This window comes from Plectropomus leopardus, chromosome 16 (assembly GCF_026936395.1).
Source record: "Plectropomus leopardus strain MGB_pleo_1.0 chromosome 16, ASM2693639v1, whole genome shotgun sequence".
Lineage (NCBI taxonomy): Eukaryota > Metazoa > Chordata > Actinopteri > Perciformes > Serranidae > Plectropomus > Plectropomus leopardus.
Genome location: NC_142191.1, coordinates 12,562,106 through 12,581,290, shown reverse-complemented (window position 1 = coordinate 12,581,290; position 19,185 = coordinate 12,562,106). Strand labels below are relative to the sequence as shown.

The 19,185-nt window shown below is 41.4% G+C and overlaps 1 protein-coding gene across 1 annotated transcript in view; it reads left to right on the top strand.

Moving 5' to 3' along the window:
* The window catches only part of LOC121955187 (tyrosine-protein phosphatase non-receptor type 14-like), a 53,092-nt gene that overhangs the window by 12,872 nt on the left and 21,035 nt on the right, over positions 1-19,185 (top strand). Inside the window, exons 2-4 of the mRNA XM_042503032.2 lie at positions 2,533-2,932; positions 7,114-7,289; positions 18,540-18,637. Of these exons, the coding sequence (XP_042358966.2) occupies positions 2,759-2,932; positions 7,114-7,289; positions 18,540-18,637 (448 nt within the window). The 5' untranslated portion in view covers positions 2,533-2,758. The remainder of the gene's footprint in view (positions 1-2,532; positions 2,933-7,113; positions 7,290-18,539; positions 18,638-19,185) is intronic.

Genomic DNA, 19,185 nt, shown 5'->3' with positions numbered 1-19,185 from the left:
GAGAGGAATCTGGGCCAGGGTCCAAGCTGACTATCAACAGCACATTGCCAGAACCCGGGACAAGAAGCAACACATCCACTCCATCTTTACTCCTCCTCCTTCTCCCTCTCTACTCCTCCCCCCCTTTTTCTCCTCTCCTGATCACTGGAGCATTGTCGTGCTGTATTTTGGTCTTTTCGTTCTTCCGTTTGTATGTTTTTGGCTTACATTTTTCAATTACTTGCATCCATTTTCAGCATTTTTAATGCATTTTCTTGTTTTGTTTCTCCGTTTTCATGCACTTTTCTGAGGTTTTTGTAATGTTGCTCAGTGTTTTGTGTTTTGTATTGTGTTGGAGAAGAGGTTGTTCTTTTCCTGCCTAGGTTTGTGGTGTAGTTCTCGTCTAACAAGGCAACAAAGTGGCCACCACCCTGAAAATGACACGATTTTTAGCCATTTCAATTCTGGTTGTCAGAACCAGCTTTATCCAGGTTTCCCACAACTATAGAAAACTTGGAAAAGTCATGGAATTAGTAACATTTTAGAAAGTTTTATAAAAGTCATGGAATGTTGTTGTTGTGTAATGAAGTTGTTGCAGTTATCTTACTTTTCACATAATAACAGGTTTATTTTCTGTAGCTGGTGACATCATATAGTTGTAATATGCGTCAATGCATCACATTTTGTTTCCCATCACATACGTTTCTTTATTTTCTTCCTCTGTCCTGACTCTCCCTTCATGCATACCAGCTAGCTAGAATTATGCTCGACTTGAGTTTGATGCTCATATGTTTGAGAAATGATGTTGTGACTGTCACATAACACGAAGGGCCATGAATCCCTAGGTTTAATGCCTATGCCCCCATTGTTTTAGTTTTGTACTGCATTTTGTGGCAGTTTGTAACGGATGCCTTTTTTTATTTTTAACAAATTAACCAATGGGCAGAAATGTGGGCCCGAGTCACATGACTTGGACTTGAGTCAGATTCTGGTTACTAATTTGACGACATTAGACTCAACTTGACAAAATAAAAAAAGTTTTAATTCCTGAGATCTACCTTTTTTTTAAACCAATCTGACAGCATCAGCACTACTTTTTTATGTTTAAGTTCAGTCACACTTGTTTTAACCAACTTGATAAACATTTTAGAACGGATATGTGAAAGCATTGGGATTTGAACTTTTGGACATGTTAGTCTTGACTTGGCCTTGACTTGGGACTTGAGTGATAAGACTCGATCCCAGCTCTGCCATTGGGACAACCGAACTGTTGGCTTTCACTTCCCCACTTTAGGAGCTCTACTGCTTCGTGTCAGTGGAACGCCCATAAGAATATAATTAACATTTGAAGTAAATGTACAATACAGTTCTTTTTGTGATATATGTTGTGGATGGTCATAGAATTTTTTTTTTATGGGTCCTTGAAAAGTCACGAAAAGTGTTGAAATTTTGTCCATTAAAATCTGTGGTAACTCTGAGTATCTCTTTGTGGCCCAGATATTAACCTGGGAAGGTTTTTTTAAGTTTGCCTTTAATTGTTGCTTTCAATATATGTGGTATACTCCAGGTGTGACTATATAAATATAGTAAATATGCGAGTGTTTGCATCTGCTCTACTTCAAAGCTCTGTCCTCATCACAGACATGAAAGCTAAGAAGTGATGACTAACTCAGAGTTGTGTTTAAAGTGTTCCCCAAAGACCTGTCAACCTTAAAACCACAGTTTGTGTGTGTGTGTGTGTGTGTGTGTGTGTGTGTGTGTGTGTGTGTGTGTGTGTGTGTGTGTGTGTGTGTGTGTGTTGGCTTCTCCTCCTCATAATGTTCCACTTTTGTTGCAATAATTAACAGTTTTATGAGTTTCTAATTGACAACGTGAAGTGACATTTTCTGTTTTGTGGGCAGTAGCTGACAAACAGTGTTTCTGTGGCAGCATCTATGCCACCACCGCATGTGTGTGATCTTACACACTACTACACTGTACGCTTCAATGTCTGGCACTGTGCTGCAATCGGGGGGCAGAGAGAGGGAGAGGGGAGATAAAAAGGAAAGGAAAGGCCTCCCACACAGGCAGATATGAGACTTAGAAGCTCCATTAGTTCCTCAAAGCCAGCTGCCGAGTTCAGATGGATGTCTGCGCTCGGCTGTTTGATGTCCATTCATCCATAGCCTTACATCTCTGCCTCAGTCTCCCAGCTTTGCCCGATGCTGGGCCTCATGGGGCTGAAGAGAGCGCAGCTGCCATAACTATAGGATAAAGCTGTCTGCTACTGTGCGATTCCTGCCTCAGCTAATATCGCTGCGCCGCTGCTGCTCCTGTTATCGCTGGTGATTCTGCTGGCCTCGTCTGTTTTTTGTTTCTCCTTGTTTATGGGAGGTAGGCAGGATGATAACATGCAGAAATATATTGTGCAGGAAAGTTTGATAGGAAGAATGTTTACTGACTATCACGTTGTTTTTGCATTCCAGTGGGATCAAATGTGAAAGCTTAAATCCACAAAACTATCTGTAGCTTCTTGTTATTGACTGATCCTCCTCTTTTTATCTCTCCCTGCAGCACGTTCATCCTCCTCCTCCTCATCGTCCTCCTCCTCCTCTCCGGACATCTTTGGGAATGGGCCAGCGCCTTGCCAGGGTGCATCTTTCCACCCGGTGGCGTGGCTGGCGTCGTGCGAGAGTGAGGAGGGCAGCGGCCAGGTCATAAAGCCTGCCCACTCCTCTCTCCGCTTGCTTGCTCCCAAGTGACTTTTGACCTTTGACTCAGCCGCGACCCCCAGCCAGCCATGCCCTTCCGGCTGAAGCTGCGGCGCACACGGCGCTACAATGTCCTGAGCAAGAACTACTTTGTGACACGGATTCGCCTCCTGGACAGCAATGTGATTGAATGCACTCTGTCGGTGGAGAGTACGGGACAGGAATGTCTGGAGGCGGTGGCCCAAAGGCTGGAGCTACGGGAGGTGAGGAGTCTTTTATTATGTGAGCCATGTACATACTCGTGTAAAACTGGTATTTGGAAAGTTTTGGAGATTTTTACCTGATCCAAGCAGGGTAACCTCTACGACAGGTTATAATTGCTGATTTACATGTTGAATTCTGTAATGATTTCTTAATTCAAACACATTTCGGTGTTATCACCCTGACAGGAGACTCTGTCACATTTTAATGCCATGAAAATGATCCAATTGTAAAATATCAGCTGTTTTCAGCTTCAACAAATAGATAACACTAAAGCCTTTTTCCCACTGGACGAAAAACTCACTAACACCAGCTCACATCTGGCTTTTTTTTTAATGGTAAAGGTTACAATTGGCATTCACTACCTGGACAAATGAGTCTGCTGTAGCCGCGGGTTTCTATTGGCTCCGACAGGCTTGTATTGGCAGTGATAGAAATACAACAACCGGGTGGATGTACTAATTTTAGCCCTTTTGCTGGTGAGATGCCACTGCAAAATACCATTAATCTACATCCAAGCAGCACTTGGAACATTGTTCAAACTTAATCACCACCACGTTTGAGAGAAATACTGTATAAGTAACAGATATAATGTTAATATGGGCAAATTGGAATAAAATCACAATATATGTAAGGCTATGTCACAATATTTATATATTGTCATATACAGTAGTTCATTGGAACAATCAAGGAAATTATAATGGATAAAAAAAGACAAATCATTTTTACATTTTGCATTATTCCAGGATAAAAATCACTGACAAATCAAAGTACTTCATGTCATTGTTGGAAAAAAATAATGAAAAAAATTAATGTTGCCAGAAGCTGTCATGCTTTTTGGTGCACAACAAGGTCCACAATGCCCAAATCCAAACATATTAAAGGCAGAGTGTACGACAAATTCATTTATATCAACTCATATCTCAGTATGCAAGGTCATATCAACCACATAAATCATCAAGAAAGACACATTGACTCCCACACTTGAACTCATTAATATATGCATTGTTAGAATGTGTGTGTGTGTGTGTGTGTGTGTGTGTGTGTGTGTGTGATGGCCACGTGTCTCTCCCCACACCCCGTGTGTGTCTCCCTGCCCTCTGCTGTCTCTCTCCTGCGGGGTCCTTGTCTGTCTCTAACGAAGCGTGGCTACCTCTGTCCTCTTTTCTCTGCAGAAGAAAGAGATACAGCTCATCCCCCTGTCCCACTTCACCCCTCCTGTCCATGCTTTCTCTGCATATTTACTCTCTTCCCTTTCTGTCTGTTCCCCGATTTTCTTTACTTTTCCCTCAGAAACGTTTAAGCACCACCTTGCCCTGCACTAACACAGGTATGTGGCTTTGAACGGGGCTTGTTGTGTTGTGTGTGAAAGGTGCAGTTTGTTCACAGACCAGAGAAAGACTGTGTCTGTTTGGTTGATGACTGATTGAGTTAGATGAATACGTGTGTTCAACTGTGAGTCCGCGCCAGCTGGAGCTGCTGACAAAGTGAGAGAGAGGGGCGGTGAACTTGTGCGTACTCACGTAGTGTTGTGGTATTTGCCAGGTGTCAGTGATGTTATAAATAAGGTGGTGTGACGCGTCAGGTTCTGCCGCCGTCTGTCCCCATGCATGCACGGCATCTCAGGACTTGGTGTGTATGTGTGTGTCTGCCTGAATTTGTTGTTTTCATCTTTATTGCTGTACCTGAGGCATGGAGTGTGTGTGTTTTCAAGTGGGCAAGGTGTGTTTCTATGCGTGTGTGTGCCCTTGCAGCTGCAGCTTTACAACTTTCACAACAGCAGAACAAGCACTAAACAGGTGTGCTTACCTCTTCATGATATGATACACTCACACACACACACACACACACACACACACACACACACACAGATACACACACACAAATACACACAAATGCAACATCATAGTGTAATTTTAAATGACATTGTTAGCCACTAGTAGTATGGGTGCTTTATCTGCACAAAAAGGTTAGACAAACTTAGTGAGATCTTTATTTAAAGCGACAGCGAGTACGATTTAGGGGAATTTAGTAGCATCAAGCATGAAGGATTGCATATTACAACCTTTTTATACAGAGATGACGCTATAGGGCCGCTATGAAGTCCTTTCTTTACACCGCTTTTGTATTTTTACACAGAGCTAAAAAACGTCAGCATCACTCCAGTCCAGTGTGTGATTTTGGACAGTATGCTGACCTTGTGGAAGCAAAAGAGGCATGATAGGTATGACATTTAACACAACAGCATCTGCCTCTAGTTCGACATATGCGTCAGCAGCGCTTTTAAACAGTAAAAACGGCATAATAATTAATCACCAAACCTTTTATTTGATCCTGTCCTTTGCTCGGTAAAGAGCTCCCAAATCTTATTGCTTTCCCAATTTACGGACGTTTAGGGCTGCTGTTCTTCTTTGCGTTAGTTGCTAACAGCTCCTAGCTCCTTTTTAAATCTCCTACAGCTGGTCACATGCATAACACGTTGTTATAACATCACAACTAATCCACACATTATCCTGTCCTGCCAGCTGCCCCTTTTTAAAAATCCTCCATTCATCACTGTCACTACCCACGTCCCCCGGCTCAAAGGCGAGACAACTCTGTCATCCCCTTTTTGTGATAGTACCTTTTAAACATAACAGTAAGGCAGCATTATGGTGCAATATTCCCGCCTTGAGCCGGTGGTATGAAGGGGGCTAGTGTTTTGCCAGTGCTTTTCAGTATGTCATAGACTTGCCGCTAGACCAGCACCTGCAAATCTGTGCTCACCTGTTTTCTCTGGTAACTTTGGATCCAGATGTTCAGGAGGTTTTTACTGGGAGCAGAATTATCCACAGATACAGATATCCACTTCTTCTCCAAAACAAAATGACTCAGTGATTTAAACCTGTGGAAACACTGAATAAAGCAGTTTTATGTTTTGAAAAAAATCAGTGTTTTTTGCCGCTTTCATGGTGGAGTGGCTGCCAACCACGATGGTCAACTTGAAAATGCGAATAGCTCTAACTAGAGCCAGTGTTTGGTTTGACCTTTCTGGGCTACTGTAGAAACATAGCGATGCAACATGGCAATCTCCATGTGCAAGGACCCTGTAAAGATATACGTTGCTCATTTATAGGTTACGTAAACCCAACTTTTTATTATTTTCAGGTGATTATACACTAGAGAAAACATATTAATTAAATTATATTCCATTTCTGCAAATCCAACACACTGGACCTTTTAGAGACCATCTCTGTTGATGTCAGCGGCCTGTTTGTGAGCTGTTTACACACAGATCGCAAATGGCAGCAGTCATGCTCCACAACTGACTCTCTGTCTCCCACGTTGTAGATAAATTTGCAAATCTTGCATGGTCATGCGTGGGTTGCAAGTATGGTGTTTGTTTTGATGAGTGAAACGTGACAGGAAAATCATCATGTGTTGCAAATCATGGGATGTTGAAACCTGCCCCAGATCTTTAGGAAGAGGTTTCTGTATGATTTATAGCCAAAATCCAGAATGTGTGAAACATCAGATGTCAAGGAACCATCCCAAAGTAAATCAATTTTCTTATCCATACTTGAGATATTTGCTGATTCTTGAAGTCTAAACTGGTTACAGCAATTACGAGCTCAGTCACTTTTGTTTGGACCGGTGTTGTAATCAATACGGCATGTTTTAGATGAGGTGTTTCACTGAAGGAGTTTGTAATAGGCAAGGGACTTTGTTTTGATTAAGTGAGATAGGATCATTGCCTGTTTCTTTTCTCACAGGATAATCTTACGAGCAAGGGGTCCAGGCTAATATTTATGTTTAATAGAGTTATGCTGCTGACGTCAAAGGTTTGATCAGATTTGAAGGAGAAATATGTGCTTGTTGTATTTCAGCTGCTTATTAATCTCCTCTCTGCTTTGCTCAATTATCCCCAATGTATTTCTCAACTAATTTCCCATTTCCCTCTTCAACCTATTTCTCTCCGTCCCTACAAACCCCTATTTCCCATCCCAGTACTTCTACTCCCATTAGCCATTTCCTCCATTTCCCCAAGTTCTTGTTATCTCTCTCCATCCAGCTTATGCAACTCATCTTTGCTTCCTCCTTATCCCACCTCCACTCTCTTCTTTCCTGTTTCATTTTCCATCACCCCCATCCCTTGACCCTGCGCACCACACTGACCTCCCTTTTCTCTCTCCCCTGGCTCCAGACCAATTACTTCGGACTATGGTTCCAGGGAAAGACCCAGGCCCCGGCCCATCGCTGGGTGGAGCTGGAGAAACCGCTCAAGAAGCAGCTTGACAAATTTGGCAATGAGCCGCTGCTCTTCTTTGGAGTCATGTTCTACGTGCCTAATGTTTCCCGGCTGGAGCAAGAAGTCACCAGGTAAAGAATCTCCAAATGCCACTTACAGTACCTCCATCTGTAAAAACATCAACAGCTGCAGACTTTTTTTTACCAGCGCCTTCGAATGTTCTTTGTTATAAGCTCTCCGTGTTACTTTGTAAACATTAAAGTCAGTCAATGCCATCTGTGCTCTTCGATAACATTTAATTAACTCTGGACATTAGAAAATGATTCTGTCTATAAAGAAGCCAGATACAGTGAGTCTACTGCTTTTTGCCTTTTAGATGCTTATTATTTACTCTCAGAAAACTTGCACAAATATGAACTTAATGAATGGAGGACAGGAGGTTTAATTTTTTTACTGTGCACGTATGTAATCTTGAGCATAAATGGGCTCTTACATGTCCCATGTACTGCCAATATGCTCCAACTTGAAAGGAAGAGTTTTTACGTTTCGCTGTTGTTTTTTTTTTACTTGTTTCTCATGTTTCCGTGGCTTAATGGAATAGTTCACCAAAAAATGAAAACTCAGTCATTATTTACTCATCCTCATGCCGAATCATGTGGCTTCCACACTACAAGCTACAGGCTACAACAAGGCTATAAACATAGCTCCATTGACATTTTTCAAAACAAGTTGGCATGTCGGGGTCTCAGGACAATTGGATTACTTCAGACGAAGTATGGAGACATTTTGTGGTTTTATTCTGTATTTTTTTTACCATTTGAGTCCTGGTCACCATTTGCTTTGATTGTTTGGGAGATGAGTGCAATGCCTCCGCATGAACCTCTGGCAGGGATTTTTGGACTATAGAACTTCACCTGACTTGCCATCGGCATGAGGGTGAGTAGATAATGACTTCATTTTTAATTTTTGGATGAACCATCCCTTTAATAAAATCTTAGTAGAAAAACAAACAAAATTTCCTCGGCTCAATAAACACATAAACAGATGTCATATACAAATTATCATTGAGCACAGAGATATACTCTTATTGATACCACAGGAAAACAATAAATCTGTGTGCAATGAATCTTGTGTGCAGACTTTGTGCAGTCTGGTTACAGACAGGTGCATTCATGTGGCCCCAGTTCTCTGAATTGATTTTGTTTGCAATGTGTTTGACGGCTGTTTTGGATGACTAATCAGAGCTAAGTAGTTGGGATTATAAAATGGGCTGCCATCTCCCTACTTAGCTAGCTTGTTACATTTATTAAAAATAGCAACAGTGGCTTTCTGATTATCAGGCTATGGTGTATCTGCATCATCAACAGCAGACATTTTCTCCTTATCCACAGTGTGTGTGTGTGTGTGTGTGTGTGTGTGTGTGTGTGAGAGAAAGAGTGTGAATGAGCATGTTAGCTGGCTGTGAAAAGGGCATCCAGGGGTCAGCGTGTAGCGGACAGTCTGCCATCTCAGATTCCTTCTCACACTCAGGTCTGCCTCGCACTGAGCTGGTGAATTTGCGGCTTCTGCTTCGCTGGATGTGGGAAAGGTCGATTGCAGGTCACAGCTTGACGTTTTGATGTTACAGTTAGTTTTAAACCGTGTGTGAGTGTGTGTGTGTGTGTGTGAGTGTGTTAAATATGACGCTGTTGAATTTCCTCATTTTTCAAGAGACAGGAGTGAACATGCTGTTTCTGTGCTTACATAGAAAATAATGATATCATCTTGTATTAGTGACCGGACTTATGCACTCACGGTGTGTGTGTGTGTGTGTGTGTGTGTGTGTGTGTGTGTGTGTGTGTGTGTGTGTGTGTGTGTGTGTGTGTGTGTGTGTGTGTGTGTGTGTGTGTGTGTGTGTGTGTGTGTGTGTGTGTGTCTGCAGGTTCGTTATACAGAAGCCAGGATCTGCACTGGTAAAGGGATGGTATTCCAGGAAACCCCTGCGGGCTTTTATTGTGTGTGTGTGTGTGTGTGTGTGTGTGTGGGGGGGGTGGGGGGGGTATGGGGTTGAAGGGGTTATGATGGGGCCTTTGGGGCAATTTAGGGAACAATGGCTGCCTCTTTTTCTCAAGCCCCCTCTCTTTCGCTTACAATCTGTCTACATAGTGTCACCTCAAGTCCCTCTTTTATCGAGAGCAGATCACATCTCTCCAGTCCCACATTTTTACTTTTTCTTTATCCCTTCGTCCTCCTTTTCCCTCTCTCTCTCTTTTTTTTGTTTGTCAGGAATGTTGGCACAGCCGTCCAGCGTAGGAGGCGGACCACACATTCCTCCCAGCAGAAGTGCTGGGGGTAAAGGGGGGGGTTGGGGGAAGGGGGATGGATGTCTGGTTTACAAAACACACACACACACAGACACACACACACACACTCACACACTCACACACTCCCACTCCCTCACCTCACGCACCTCACACACTCCCCCCAAGAATCCTCTCATGAGCCAGCTGCAGCCCTGTCAGAAGAGTTAGTCACAATACACCACATTGTAAGAACATACACGCTCCCCGAGGCAAGCTCTCCTAAAAGCCCCGTCGCTTTTTTTCTTAACATCAAGTTGAAAACAATCTTTTTTGATGAAGTTCAAAACACTTTTTTACTACCCAGTCCTAATCAAGGGTTTAAAAAATCTTTAAAAGGCTTTTTTTTTTTTGCTTTTACACTGCCTGAGAACATCAGTCAGTGTGATGACAGATATAGCTAACAGCCCTCTTTTTTAAAATGAAGGTAATTTATTGACTTGGGGTTGATTTGGGTCAGATCCAGTGAGGCATATCTTTGTTTTTCTTACACACCTGGTATGATGGAGAAGTGGGGGAGGGCAGGACTCGGAGAAAGAATGACAGAGGTGAAGAGGGAGACAAGTGGGGACGGAGAAAGTAAAAGTTTGGCAGCAAATTGGCTTGGGGTTTGTACGTTGTTATTTATGTGGGTTTAGCTGGGACTTCTGTTGGAACTTAAACATATTTATGTGTCCACATAGAGAAGTATGTTTGTGCTTGTGTGTAAAAACAGAATAGGAGTAAGTGGATTTGGTTTTTGGGTGTTTGATTTACCCTTTTTTTAGAAACTTCAAAATTAAAATGCTACATCATATTTTATTACTCAAATTAAAATATCTTAAATTTGCTCCCACCTAAGATGTAACTTATTGTTTTCAGTTCATTTTAACAGCAAATAGTAAGAAAAGACTTAGTTTTTAGTTTAAAATAGCTTAATTTGTTGCCAGAAACCAGAAAGACGGACTGTTGACTCTGCCTCCTCTGAGTAAATGAGATTTACTGAGAAAGTAATGTGAGTTTTATAATGTGGTCAGGTCTTTGAAGTTCAGGGTTTGACTGATGTGTAACCTGATACGAGATCTCCCTCTCTTCCCGTCCATCCATTCATCTGTTTCTGCTCCCCTCTCTTCCCCCCTCCACGCAGCTGTGAAAATTACCCAAAGCAGGGGGTTAAAGTATGTGTGTGTGTGTTCTTCCTGACTACATATTCACACCAATAATCCAATTATCAAGCAATTAAGGCAGTAATGCAAGAAAGCTGGAGCCCATGTAAACACTGTTCTCTGATATATTAATTCAACTATGCACATAGTTGCAGTTATTTCTGCACGATGGACTTTGAAGAGTTCTATATAGTCAGATTATGTAAAAAATATTAGAGCTTTTGCCATGTTTTACAGCACATTCCTCAGTCCAGTTGCCTGACAATATATGATAAAGGTATTATCTCAAGATGTCTCAAAGAGATCCCGAAATACTGCTGTGACAAAGATCCTTCATTAATCCTTTAAAACCTGGAGAGACATAACTTCTCCAGTGCTGCTTTCAGATGTTCTTTTACAGGAATTTAAACCTGTGAACTCTGAGCAAATTGATGCGATTTCTTTCAAAAACCTGGTAAATTAGGCAATGAGCAACTTTGTAAGAAATTTTCCACAAACTGCAAGAAATTAACAAAATTATCTAAAAAGAAAAAACAATGGGAAAATATCCAGGTATAGAGGTAGGTAAAGAATAAGTGAAAGAAATACTATATTTCTAATTTCATAATTACATTTTTTTAAAAACTGAATTGTTAAAATTTTTAAGCGCTTTGTCCGTGTCATTTACTTTTTTGTTTTGTTTTACTTTCTTTTAAAAAATTATAGTTTTTCAGGTAATTTTCCTCTACTTTTTGCTCATTTTTGTGTCATTTCTTCTTTCATTGCTCATTGCATTCTTCCTATGTGTTTGACAGAAATCAAGCCAGTTTTGCTCAGGTTTCAAAGGATAAAAATATTGCCCCTACCAAGCAGTCCAGTTAAGCTCAGTTCCTTACAAATTATTATTACACATCGTTGTCACACAATGGTTATTTTTACATTTCCATTCTCAGAAGTTGTGGATCTGTCCCGTTTCTTTCTTACCCTCCTGCTGGGATACCCAGCACACTGATCCGATACTCAAAGGTGGAGCTAGAAATGCTACAGTTTATTGACTGGTGAAGAGATAATCTTCACTCTTGTAGAACTCGATGCTCAATCCTTTTATTTTTAAATATCCCATCTATTGTGACAGAAACTGTAAATACTCAAGTCTTTTCTTTTTTTGTTCCAACACTGACGTCTTGCAACCCTTTTATTATAGATTCTCCACCACTCTTTAAGAGGAACATCTTTGTTTCCTTTTTCTTTCCAAAAATCACCTCTTTGGATCTTACATCGTTCAGAAGGTGTGTGTGTGTGTGTGTGTGTGTGTGTGTGTGTGTGTGTGTGTGTGTGTGTGCGTGCTTGTACCCTTCTGCTCCCTCTGTCTCACTGACATGAAGGAGGGGCAAAGTGGCCCAGAGAGAGAAAGTGAGGAACCTAAACACAGAGCTGTTGACCGGAGCAAGGCCAACTGGCCTCAGCAGCCCCCAAGGCTAACAGAACCAACAGCCTTGAAATCCTAGCATTGTTCAGCTAGTTATCACACACACACACACACACACACACACAGCTGTACTCTGTTGTGCCCCTTGCTGATTCAACACATTTCAAAGTGAAATCCTCCTGCCTCCCACACAAGCTGTCTGGACCCATCCAGGGCTGAGGGGGTGGTCAGGGTCATACCATTGCAGAGGTGGTGGGGGAGGAGGGGGTGGAAGCATATGTACACACACATTCATGCATGCATGCACATATGCTAGCAGGCTTGTTGTCGGGGGCCACTTGGACATCTGGCAGCGTGTCTTGAGCGGGGCTTGAACATGCGTGGGCATATAAAGGGCCCTTTGTGCCTGTGTGGCTGCCTGGAGTGCCAGCAGAGCGCTCTGCCATGGTGGAAGTCACAAGTAACTCTGAGTGAGGAAAGCTCTACCTCATGGCTATTTGTGTATATTCACCTGTTATTACGGCATAGTGATGTCATTCTGACATACGTGCTAGGTGTGTGCGTCATAAGGTCGTCTTTGTGGACATGAATCTTATGTGTGGTCTTGTGAGTGATAGTCTATGTGACCAGAAGATGATTAAGCTCTTAAGTGAGATCTATTATTAAATTTATTCTGTTATAGACTCTCAATTCAAAGGATAGATTTACCCAAATTACATTAACACATGTTTTCTCACTCAACTCTAGTGCTGTCTAACCATGTAGATTGTTTTGGTTTTATTAGTCCATGTTTTTTCCAGATATGTGTCAGAGGTTTCTGCTCCCATCCCAAAACAACAAAATTAAATGGACTGTCAGTACAGAAAAACGACTTACGGCATTATACATGCTTGCCAACCCTCCTGACTTTCCCAGAAGATGGTTGTTTTTCCTCTCCCGGTTTCCTCCTAAATTCAAGATTCTGAGGTCACACGTGTCTCGTATTTCTCTCGATTCATGACAGATTTTCACATCATTTTCTCCTTTTTGTTATCATAACCGATGCCTCGCACTGTACAGTATGTATAAGCCCTATACCTCTACGAAGGTCTTCTGTTTCCACCTTTACTACGATACAGCTACACCAAATGATGCTTCTTACATTTTTTTATGCGGCATGCGAAGATTTGCTCGCAGCTCATCCTCCTCAGTGAGTAAGAGATGAAGAGAAAAATGGAGAGCACTGAGGGCAAGAAATACCCAAGCAAATTTCAGACATCCTGGAAAGAATAAATCCTGATTTTTAGAGAAAGTTTTAAAGGGGCGTGAATCGTTTTTTTCTGCCAAGCATGAGGTCATGCCATGCGATAAAATGATGAAAACTGATGAATATTAGTTAGTGCCAGAGATTCATGTACATTTATGATAAAGAGGGGTAAAAAGTAAAATAAAAATGTATATATCATGAACATGTTGTTGAATTTTTCTGGAAGATTTAGTCCCATAAAAAGTGTTTAAATTGCATTATGCAGATCACGTAGAGTAATGAGGACACTGTTTGTGGAAAGAAATATATTTTTATAATATCATTTTTATTGATTTCAAGACCGTAAACTTTCAACAAGACAGTAAACTCTGTTACAGAAAAGAAACTTCACAGCCCATTTTAACCATTGTCTGCAAAGTATTAACATATTTGAGGGCAGGATTGACTTTATTTTTGAAATATTGAGACATGAACTTCAAGTGAGTGGTTTTTCTCCAAATGGATGTATGTCTTGCTGTAATTGAATCCTTAAGTATGCAGCATGTGGATGTTATATGTGGCTGGGATCATTTCAAGCACAAACATTTCCTTGGGCGTCTGTCAATGTTTTTTTTAAGACTCATGCATTACTCAAGGCTTTTATGGCTTTACATTGAACTTACATCAAACTTAAGTGTGTGCTAATGTAGTTATTCAGGGCTGAATAATTCTTTTTTTTTACCAGCATTATTAACCTCCAAACAATGTAAAGAGCATATTACAGTTTAATATCTATAAACCCTCCGTTGCTACAACTAATGACATCTAACCAAAAGTTCAACCAACAGCTTTGTGTATTTTAATTATTATAGTATAATTAAACTGGACAAACATTAAAAGTGAGCCAACAGAAAAACATAAACAAAATATTATTTGTTTCATTTAAAGTTCTCAAGTTAAATCTGATAATTAACCTATCAGTAAACTAAAGTTCTTGTGTTATTTTATGTCTAATATACATAATATTGTTGCGCTTGTAATCCAAACGATGAATCTCAAATAAACAAAATCAAGAATCAGGAGAATAAGTGCTTCAGTAAATATATATTTAATATTTAATATTTTTAAATTAACACAAAGCTCTGAAAACTGTGTTGTTGAACTCATTAAGGATTTTACTTTTCCTAGGAACTGCGATGTTTCGAGGGAAAGTTTGGATCTTATAACGTGGGGTTTAATGAGGTTCTTATCCGTTGTCAGTTTACATACAGCAGATGTCAGATGGCACGCCCCTAGTTTGGAGAAGCAGGCAGGAGAGCTGACACAAATGCTAAGAAATGTATCGCTGTAGACAAAGGAAGCATCATAACATATTTGAGCCACATAAAAATAGTCCCACCTAAAAAGATCAACACCAGTTTAAGTGGATACTTTATTCATAATATTTTCACAGTCACAGTGATTTGTGATGGGGAATTGAAGCCGTTATATTTCACTCTTCAAAGCCAGTTTATGAAGACAATCAGTAGGCTAATTTACAATTGCTGAACACAGGAGCTGCTGGTCTACAGCTTCCTCCATCAGTTAGTTTATTCAAGGCAGAGGAAGACCAGCAGCTCCCTTCTTCAGCAAGTTAAATTACAGTTTTTGTCAGTGGAGTTTGGCAGTTTTGATATTGGAAAGGGGTGTTTACGACAGGATAAAGCAATTAAAAAATTCTCATAGCAAAGTACACTTAAATAGATTTTTTGATTTGGCTTAAATATATTTTGCTGCTACCCTCATCCACAGCAACACATTACTTAGCTTCCTTGTCAGTCCTGCCTGTTTCCCAAACGTCTACTCTATGTGGATACACTAACTACGGATAAGTATGTCAATACAAACCTTCATAAAAATGTCTGAAATATTCTTACAAGTGCTTTATCTTGTTTGATGATTTAGTCTTATAGATTTTTTTGTGAATTACTACACAATTTCATCTGGTCTGGCCTCTGAAAGTATTTGAATAGAACAAACTGAAAAGAAAAATCAGCTTTTGGGTTTACTGGTTACAACCTGTAGACATACTACATACTGCTTGTGTTCTGGGTTTACAAGTAGACAAAGGTTTGTTTCAAGCCTTTAAGGTTTGTTTTGTGTAATTTGGGCTCTCTCATGAGGAGACTTCTCTTCCACTGTCACGCTTTCACTTGTTCATAGTTGTTTTAACAGTTTACTGTCCGCCTCTCCACCGCTGCCCTCGCATATATATAAACACCATCATGTTGTTAGCATTGAACCTCAGAATGAGAACCAACCGCTGTCAACCTCAACATTTCCCCAGACCCCATAGGGAGAGCGCTGGGAAAACATGGGGAGTTTGTAAAAACAAAAGTCCACAATCATTTGAAGGGTTTTGTGTCTTGTGAGGCTCCTCCCCCTCCCGACCGCATCAAGCTCCTCCCCCCCGCTGCAGCCGCGGCGGTTGGCTAATTAGGGGGTTGCCACGGGAACGGAATGGCAGCTTAGCCAACGGGTGTAATGACAGGGTGAGGGAGGAGGGCGGGGTCAGATTATAGGCCTGGGAGTATGCTGAGTGGAGCTCAAAAAAGAAAAGAAGAAGTGGGGGAGAGAATGTGAAGAAGAATATGAACATGAAAGATGTAAAGAACTTCAGCATGAAATTCTTAAACTTTGAGGGTGAATTAAAAGTTCAAACAGTTTAGGATTGGCTACTGCGATGACAGAGGAGGAAAGAAAATTTAGGAACTGAGGAATAAACTCAAAACTGTGTGTGTGCGTGTGTGTGTGTGTGTGCGTGCGCGCGTGTGTGATAGAGAGGGAGTGAATGACTAAGCATGTATAGCTCAGCGGTTTCCACATAGAAGTTTGTGTACTCTGGCACAGACTGTCTAATGTACGCTTCCACTCACAGCTCTGCTTGTGCGTACGTCAGAAAAGGTGTCTCACAGCCCACATTGGAAAGACTCAGCCGGTGGTCACCGTGGCAACAAACAGGAAACAGTGTGCAAGTTTTTACGCAGCCGAGCCCGGTCACCCTGACAATTCTCCTCTTTCCTCCTGTGTGGCCGCTCTATTCTTCAGAAGACAAACATCCATTTGGACCGCGGCTAAAAGTGGACAAAAGGAGCTCAGAAACTTTTAAGGAGCTCAGTGTATTTCAGCCTCTTGGTTTTGAGGCTTTTTTTAAACCATATTATGTGAAGTCTGCAAGTGGGCTCAACAATCTGAACTGTGTCATCATATCAGCTTACACTTGGCAAAACCACCACTGCCCAAAACCACAGTGCAGAGTCCCCAGTTTGCCTCACACTCACACAGCAATTATACTCGTCTTTTGTCCAGCTTGTGTCGGTCCTCGCACCATGAAACATACTCGCTGTTAGCCGAAAATTTACGGACCTATAAAATCATATTGTTTAGCCAAACTGGTGTACATTTTGAATTCCTCTCAAGTAAGAAATGAGTCACTGGTATTTCAAATAGAGGTGATTCACTCATTCCTTACTGGGATTCTGCAACAGGCTTCTCTGGCATTGTTTTAAACAGCTAATGGTGTTGCCAAACTGTGTTGACGCATATTTTCTGTTGCACAAACCAGAGGCTGAAGAATACGTCTCTCTGTGGTGTCTCTTTGGATGTTTGCAATCCCTCAGTTGCTAATGTGCAGCGCCTCGAGCACAGCTCTTTTTTGCTTTCTTTGGATAAATGTGTTGAACTGAACCCCATCATGTTTTCCAACTCGATTTTATATAAGTGGTGTTCAGAGACACTGTGGCTAGTTGGAAAAATAACATTAACCACCAACCAAATTCTGGTGAGTTTCTGAAAGCTAATGAGAGTGTCTGTGCTGCCACCCACCTAGTCAGATTTGCATGCAGTTTAGCTGGTAGAAAGGCTGTGGTATGCAGTCTGAAAAAGGCTAAGGGTGGTTTCACATCATTGATTAGTGTGAACGCTTTGTACTGCACCCGGGCACGGTACGCCGGTCCATGCCGAGTCCACTTGAAAAGGTAGTAGTACAGTTCATGTGTACTCTGGTATGCATCACATATGAACACCAGCTGCACCAAAACACAGAAGTGAACTGCTATTTAAGCACAACAAATAGGTCACGTAGATGATGGCGAAAGTGTACTTGCATATGGACCAACATTAGTGGTGGAGTGTAGGGGAGTTTAGGGGAGGCAATTTTACTTTGGTACAGTATGAATCAATTGTAGCTAAAACGCTCTGAGTCTATGCAGTCATACTAGCAGCTCTATCAGGCTTTGCTTATTCTTACTCCACACATACATGGGTATTTTCGAAAACAGAGCCATTTTTGCATATTGGCCTTTTGTCCCCTTTGAGAAATGTGATTAAGGTCTCTATAAATGGACCTTTTGTAAAACTGTGAACATTTTCAGAAACTCTGTTTTCATTGTCAACGTGTAGACAAGGAAAACTAAATTTTGACGCCCCTCCTTTGTTAAGCATCACAAATGAAGGGGCATTTAGTGCAGTGGCAGATGTGGCTAAAAATTGTGCTAGCTCTAATCTTTCTAACAGGACGTTATACATGTTTAGACATACAGTTACTCTTCTAGGAACGGAGGTGTCAAAATGTCCTCTGGAGGTCACTGTTCCAGGTTGTCCTCCATCAGTAATAGTTTTTTTTCCAGGCTTTTGATTAGCCAACATCCTCTTCATCTTCTTTGTGTTGTGTTGCAAGCTGTTGGGCTAAGATTAGATAAATGAATCCTTTAATTGTCCTACAGCAGGGACAATTGCAATGCTGGCAATGTTGGTATGCTTTTGACAGCACTTTCATTTGGACAGAGGGTTTTTTTTTCCAGTGCTTGTGTAAATAGGATTTCTTTTTAGAACAAAGTAGAGAAAAAACCCATTTTCAAAAATACCCGTGAACATGTTAACGCTAGCATGCTAACATTTTTTTGGTCAAGAAGTACTGGCCAAGTTTCTATATGTTGGCGGCCCTAGAGGAAAAAGTCAGTGAATAATAATAAAAAAAACATTATGAGTTATTCTTCATGATCCATAAATGTGTGAAAAACCACAATTTATCTAATAATTTTTCGAGGTACTGTATTTTAGTTTGGATCTAGTGGTTGACCCATATTGCCCCCCCTTTAGCCTGCTTGCTGCTTGCCAAAAACATGAATTCTCTTGTCAGAGTCAAACATTTCCAACACAAGTTTCATTCTTTAGCATCTCATCCGAATAACTCAATTTTAACTCTCTTTGTTGTTTGTCTCTAGGTATCAGTACTACCTGCAGGTGAAGAAGGAGGTGTTGGATGGACGTCTCCACTGCGCAATAGAGCAGGGGATCAGACTAGCTGGCCTAGCAGTACAAGGTGAGACACACACACACACACACACACACACACACACACACACACACATGCATGAACAAACATCTCATGTGAATAATCTACCCGAGGGAGACAGGCAGCACAAGAGAGACAGAGTGAACAAAAACTCACACTTTCTCAGGTCATCTCGACTTCACTACCTAATATGGCTGCATACCACTGGGAGAGCCCAGTCCACTTGAGTTCCTATGGTATCAGTCTTAATACACACATACACACACACAGCCTCCCTCCATCTCCTCGGTCTTGTTCCTGGGTGCTGTCTGTGTCTCAGGGGGAATGTAAACAGACAGTTAGCTTATCGCGAGTTGCAAGGTTAGCTTTAGTAGCATCAGGAAGACCCTTATCTGTCAGGAGGCGAGGATCCTCCGCTACACCTCCTTTTGTCCGACAGACAGCAGAGCAGTACTCAGGATGTACTCACAGGCCCTGTCTGGAGGCCTGACAATGTTTTAGAGATTGTGAGCAGGTCGGGACATCAGATATTTATTTTTATAACACTTAATGATACAGGTGGGCATGAGTACCAG